The sequence below is a fragment of the Thamnophis sirtalis genome, unplaced genomic scaffold (assembly GCF_051295495.1).
Source record: "Thamnophis sirtalis isolate CommonGarterSnake01/CBP01778 unplaced genomic scaffold, rThaSir2_p1.2 scaffold_4, whole genome shotgun sequence".
Classification (NCBI taxonomy): Eukaryota; Metazoa; Chordata; class Lepidosauria; order Squamata; family Natricidae; genus Thamnophis; species Thamnophis sirtalis.
In genome coordinates this window covers 141,853,404-141,860,148 of record NW_028261384.1, presented here as the reverse complement: position 1 = coordinate 141,860,148, position 6,745 = coordinate 141,853,404, and the positions used below count along the sequence as shown (strand labels likewise).

General features: G+C 49.4%; 1 protein-coding gene across 1 annotated transcript in view; it reads right to left on the bottom strand.

Annotated features, from left to right (window-relative positions):
- Positions 1-1,958: 1,958 nt before the first annotated feature.
- The window catches only part of DVL2 (dishevelled segment polarity protein 2), a 17,979-nt gene continuing 13,192 nt past the window's right edge, over positions 1,959-6,745 (bottom strand). Inside the window, exons 13-15 of the mRNA XM_087714298.1 lie at positions 6,302-6,478; positions 4,180-4,404; positions 1,959-3,390 (exon numbers count right to left, since the gene is read on the bottom strand). Coding sequence (XP_087570424.1) covers positions 2,930-3,390; positions 4,180-4,404; positions 6,302-6,478 — 863 coding nt within the window. The 3' untranslated portion in view covers positions 1,959-2,929. The remainder of the gene's footprint in view (positions 3,391-4,179; positions 4,405-6,301; positions 6,479-6,745) is intronic.

Sequence of the window (6,745 nt, the reverse complement as noted above, 5' to 3'; positions counted from 1 at the left end):
GACCCATGTTTCCTACACGTGACCATGGTCCTCCAAATTCAGACGCTTGGCAACTAGTCACGTGATTTCTTCCCTTTGGCGACCTGCCGACGAGTCAATGGGGAAGCCGGATCCGTTTAACGCCATGTCACTAACTGAGCAACTGCAGCGACTCACTTAACAACCGTGGCCAGAAAGGTGATAAGACGGGGCAAAACTCAAATCGTCTTTGAAATATTGGGGGACAGCTGTGGTCGTTAAGTCAATATAAAATCTTTTTTTCCCAAAAACCAAATTTAAAAAAAAAGAAATTAAATCTCCATTTTAAAACAACATGTTTTGAATTAAAGCAAAGAAATATTTAAAAGTCAGAAAATTTGGGATGAACCAATTCGGGCGAACTCAAAACTATAACCCCCCCCCCACAAATATTTTACACAATCTTACACACTCGCACCCACCCACGACGTCTTACAAAACACACAATTGCGCAGACTCTGGCTTCTCTTTTAAAAGTTTTTATTATTTTTTTTAATTGAAGGCTTTTTGTACACAAAAAGAGCTAAAAAATAAATATGTCCTTACAAAAGTGTATTCTGCTAACAGTCACACGAAACACGCCTTTCGCCACACGTGTGCGCACAGACCCCCGAGAGATACAGGAGGGGCTAAATAGTCGGGGGGGTCCGATGCCGAGGACGGCCAAGGGGATGATGGAGCTTGTAGTCCTCCACATCTGGTCAGTCCCAGAAGAGTGGCCGCCTCAATAGGATGCCTCTTAAAAAACAGCATTTCTCAATTTGGGCACTTGGAAGACGGGTGGATTTCAACTCCTTTGTAACTTTCTTAAAGTTTCTTAATAGACGGTGGGAATGCGGTTAGACGTAATATATCTTGATTTCGTCAAAGTGACAAAACTATGAATGAATAAGAGAGTTAAATGTGGGCTAGATGGCCGGACAATTCAACAAAAGATTGATAGACGGGGCTGGGGGATTCTGGGCGTTGAAGCCCACCCATCTTCCAGGAGACAAGGTTGAGAAATAATTGGGTTAGAGTGGAAGATGGGTGGGCTTCAACTCCCAGAATCCCCCATCCCCGTCTATCAATCTTCCGTGGAATTGTCCTGCCATCGAGCCCACATTTAACTCTCTTATTCATTCAGTTTTGTCACTTTGACGAAATCAAGATATATTACATCTACCGCATCCCCGCCGTCTATTAAGAAATTTACTCATCCATAAAGAAAGTTACCAAAAATAAAATAAAAATGCACTAAAGGTATCGTAGCCGCGTCTGTTCTATCCACAGTGAATGCTGGGAAACCTTTGCTGGCTGGGGAATTCTGGGAGTTGAAGTCTACCCATCTTCCAAGCTGGCGAGAAACATCGCTCTAAGACACCCTTGGTGGGCTCGGGGCAAAATAGCACCATGGTAAACAGAGTCTGCACCCTGGTTTTTTTTGGGGGGGGGAGAGGGAGAGAAATGAATTGAGGCAGATTCTTTTTTGGGGGGGGGAAGAGAAGGGACAGGCACAAAATTCAACCCCGCTTTCTGCTGTTTGCACGCTCCCCAATTCTGCCGTATCAAGCCAATAGCTGGGAGCGGGAGAATTCGGTCCGTTTTGTGGGGAGACGGACCCCCCCTTAAAGGGGAGCAGGAAGGGGGTCTCCAGAAGCCTCTGCGGGGCTCAAAACCCAAATATACCCCCCCACACACACACATGGAGACAATTTGGGGACGAAATAACCTGAAAGTTTGCAGCTTTTTCGCAACGAGTGGGGATTATGCTGGTGTGTAAGATAGGGGGTGCTGCTTAAAGCCCCCCCCCCAAATAGTCTACCCCCAGTTCACTTATCTGTAACTTCTGGGGTTTTCTTTCACCCCTCAAGGCTCCCCAGGAAAGAAGGCGAGGAGACATTAACGGAAAAGCTAGAAAATCAAGCCTCAAGGGTGGCATTTGGGGTGCGACCCCCCCCAAAGATACAAAAGAGGGGATCAAAATGAAGTTAGGAAAGAAATAAAGACACCCCCCCTCCCCTCGATTCAAAAACAGGACGGGCTGTAGTGTTAAAAATACAACTTGGGACAAGATACCCCATACACGTTTAAAGGACGGGGAATTAACACGCCCCCCCCTTCCAAAAAAGTGAATGAAAAACAATCTATAAAAAACATTTTCTTAATAAAAAATAAAACAAACACAGAACAATTAAAAAAAAAAGACCCCTTCATTGTTACCGGCTCGGAGACGCCTTCGAGGAGAAGGCCGGGAAAGTACCGTCAAGACGAGGAGGTGCCCACCGCGGGGACAAGGTCGGAATTGGGAATTGCGTACCATTGCTTCGGCCATTTTGACTTTTTGGACCTCGCTTGGCAGAGAAGCAGGAAGGACCCCTCCACCCCCTACAAACCACCCAAAGGGAGGGAACGGAAAAGGAAGCAAGCCCCCCCTCTACTTCAGAAGCCAAATCTCGGGAAGAGGGGAGGGAAAAAAAGAAAGATAACTCGGACGAGGGACGGAGGTGGGTTCGGCCCCCTGACCCCCGGAAGACGAGGTGATTTTTTTTTTTCAAGGCTGGTGGGAGAACGCTGAGCCTCCCCGTCTCAGCATAGCAAGGCACGAACGTTGGAGGAAGACCTGAGTCACGGACGATCCTGAAAAGCCGCTTGGCCAGCGATCCCCGGAGCGGAAGGCGAGACGGAGTGTGAGGCAGCCCGGAGGGATTGTCTCGCGGCCCCGCAGGGATCGACTCGTTGCCGCGAGCAGCCCGTTTGGGCCCAAGGGTCAGCGGATCACTCTGGGACTGGGAGGGTTTGTGGTCCGTCCTTTGGGGAGGGACACCCCCCCTCCCCAAAAGAGGCTGGATCATTCAAGGTGGCGGGTTTTGGGTGGGAATGGATGGTATTGGGGCCGGAGGGGAGAAGCGCAGCCCGCGTCCGTCCCCCATCACATCACGTCCACAAAGAACTCGCTGGGGTTCCCCATGGCCATGTGGAAGGACTGCCGGCTGGCGGTCAGCTCGGGGGGCACCGAGCCCAGATCCCGCACCGGAGGTGCGCCCGGAGGCTGTATGGTGGGGGGAGGAAGAGGAGGAGGAGGAGGAGGAGGCACCATCATCACCATCATCGGTTTGTAGGTCAAGGGTACTCCGCCGGGGGCCGCGTAGGCGCTGTGGAGGGAGGGGTGGGAGCGCACGCTGACGCCCCCCAGGCTGTGCTGGCTGCGCTGCGAGGAGCCCTCCCCGCCGGGCACCAACGCCGGCCCCCCGCGCTGGCTGCCGCTGCGGATGGAGTATTCTGACTCGCTGCCGCTGCCGGATTTCGAATCCGCCCCCGGCTTCTCCTCCTTGGGTCGCCCGGCCCCTCGGCCGCCCCCGTCGCTACGGTTCGAGCCGCTACTGCGGCTGCCTGCAAGGCAAGAAAACCCCATTGATCAACGGATTTCTGAATGAAGATTTCTACAGGGAGTCCTCGACTTACGCCTGCAACCGAGCCCCAAATTCACGTTGATAATTAAAGGCCGTTGCTCAGTGATTTTTGCCCCATTTTTGCGACCTTTCTTGTCACGTCCGTTAAGCAAACCAGTAACCCGGTCGTTAAGTGAATCTGGCTTCCCCGTTGTTTTTGCTCGTCGGAGGGCCGGAAAAGGGAACTCACGTGACATATACCCCCACCCGGGAACGCTGCAACCGTTATAAGTACGAGTCAGAGGCCCAGGGGACACATTTTTAAAATCTCCCCTGGCAAACAGTGAGGGGGCTGAAAGGACCGCAGATCCGCTTAACAACCTTGGTGGCTTGCTTAGCGACCGCTGTGAGAAAAAAAAAAAGTCGTAAAATTAGGGCGGCCACACGGGATGACTTGGTTTACCACTGCCCTGACTTTGGGAAGACTCCCTCGGGGTCACAGAATGAGGACTAATGTTTAATAAAAACTATTAAAAAAAAAAAAAAAAAGAATGAGGACTAGCACCTTCCCGAGGCTTACAAAGAGGAAAAAAACACAAATATGAAACTTTAAAAAGGATATAAAAATGAGAGCGAGGGGAGGAAGGCCTTCCCAGAAACCCCCTCCCCAATTCCAAACAGGGAAGGGCCCGGTTCTGAGCTGCTCCCCGCCCTCCCGCCATCTCCCCGCCTCCCTTGTCCAGCGGATCCCAGAGCCCATTCTCCCCAGCCGGCCGAGGTCCCGACGTACCTTCGCTCTGCTGGCTGCCCGCACTTCCCACCCCGTAGCTGTAGGAGGAGAGCTCGTGGTAGGGTGGAGGCTGGGGGCTGTACGGGTGGGGGGCCGGATACTGGTAGGGAAAAGTTGGCATCAGCGGCCAAGGAGTGGCCCCTGGCAGAGGCAGAGGTGCCAGCGTGTCCTGGTCGGACGCCCCACTGGATCCGTCGTTGTCGTTCAGCGAGAGGTTGGCCATATCTAGAGGACGAGAGAAAGAGAATGGGGATCACACCCCAAGTCAGCTATCAATCACAGGGGTTTTCCCCTCCACAATTTCAGCTAGTCCTCACTGAGTGACCACAAAGCACTTACAGGTAGTCCTCGACTTACGACCCGCAAATTGACGCTGCTAAGCGAGGCATTTCTTAACTGAGTTTCACAACCTTGCTTACCCACAGTTCCCAAGTGAATCGTGGCAGTTGTTCAGTTTAGTAACAATGGTGGTTTAGTGAATCTGGCTTGCCCCTTTTCCCGTCAGAAGGTCACCAAAAGGGGATCGCGTGGCCCCGGGGACACGACGACCGTCATAAGTGCGAATCCGCTGCCAAGCACCTGAATTTTGATCATGGGACTGCGGGGTCACTAACGGTCATTAAGTGTGAAGCACAGTCCTAAGTCACTTTTTTTCGGCGCCGTTAACTTGTGGACGGCCACTAAATGGTCCGTTGTAAGTTGAGGACTAGGTGTATTCAGCAGCCACTGAGCGAACACCGTGACCGCGCTTACAATCTAACTTCCAAAATTTTCCTTCGATTTACAACGGGGACGAAAGCAAGATTCGGTCCCGAAGTGATGTTTTTATACCCGGCGAATGGCCGCTAAACGAGGCAGTCGCTCAGCGAGGACTGTCTGCCCGCTCTTCGAGCAAAGGGGAGACCCTCAGAGGAAACGGCGGGGAAAGTGACGGGCTGGGAAAATTCAGGAATGGGCGGGAAGACACAGGAACAATCCAGGCGCAGCTGAACAGGATTCCCAAGAATTAAATGTAATTGAAATAGTAAGAAAAGCATTTTTAAAAAAACACAGAACTTTCTTTCTTTCTTTCTGAGATTGTACAGGTTCTCCTGTTTGAGGAGGTGGGCTGGACTAGAAGGCCTCCAAGGTCCCTTCCAGCTCTATTCCATTCCAATTCCCTATTCCAATTCTTCTATTCTATTCCTATCCATATTCTCATTCTCTATTCTGTTCTGTTCTATTTCTATTCTTTATTCTAATTCTCTATTCCATTCCACTCCACTCCACGTTCTATTCTATTTCTATCCAGATCCTAAATTCTCCTATTCTATTCTATTCATATTCTAATTCTCTGTTCTATTCGATTTCTATTCTATTCTTTATTCCAATTCTCTATTCCATTCCATTTCACTCCACTCCACATTCTATTCTATTTCTATACATATCCTAATTCTTCTATTGTATTCTATTCTATTCATATTCTAATTCTCTGTTCTATTCGATTTCTATTCTAGTCTTTATTCCAATTCTCTATTCCATTCCATTCCACTCCGATCCACATTCTATTCTATTTCTATCCATATCCTAAATTCTCCTATTCTATTCTATTCATATTCTAATTCTCTGTTCTATTCAATTTCTATTCTAGTCTTTATTCCAATTCTCTATTCCATTCCATTCCACTCCGATCCACATTCTATTCTATTTCTATCCATATCCTAAATTCTCCTATTCTATTCTATTCATATTCTAATTCTCTGTTCTATTCAATTTCTATTCTATTCTATTCTTTATTCCAATTCTCTATTCCATTCCATTTCACTCCACTCCACATTCTATTTTATTTTATTTCTATCCATATCCTAATTCTCCTATTCTATTCCATTCCATTCCTAGTTCTAATCTATTCTAATTCTCTATTCTCTATTCTAATTCTCCATTCCATTCCTGTGGTACACAACGTAATGCTGCAGGGGGTATCTCCGAACTTGGCAACTTGGGAGAGCGGTGGACTTCAACTCCCAGAATTCCCCAGCCAGCTTTCTCTCCCCCCCCCCACCTTTGCTCTAGAGTCAAGATATATTACGTCTCCTTGATTCCCCCCTTCTATTAAGGAAGTTGGCCCAATCAAGACACTCACAGTTCTCGCAGCTGCTGAAGTCGCCGAAGATGTAGTAGCACTGCTCGGAGAAGGTGATCTTGTTCACGGTGTGGCGGATGAAGCCGGCCTTCAGGAGGTTGCTGGCGTACTTGCGGGCTTCGCGGCGGTCCTGGAAGCCTTCCACGTGGTGGTAGAGCCAGTCCACCACGTCCGAACCTGGCGGGATAACGGGAAGACAGTCGGGTGATGAGGGGGGGTTAAGGAGGAGGGGGATTGCAAGGAGGGAGAGGCAACTCAGCTTAGATACGGAGGTAGTCCTCAACTTACAACACTTTGTTTAGTGACGGCTCGAAGTGAAAACGGCACTCGGGACTGTCTTTCACACTTAACGACCGTGGTTACAAAAATTCAAATGCTTGGCAACGGTCTCGTATTTATGACCGTTGCAGTGTCCTGGGGGCGTGTGTGTGTCACGCGATTCCC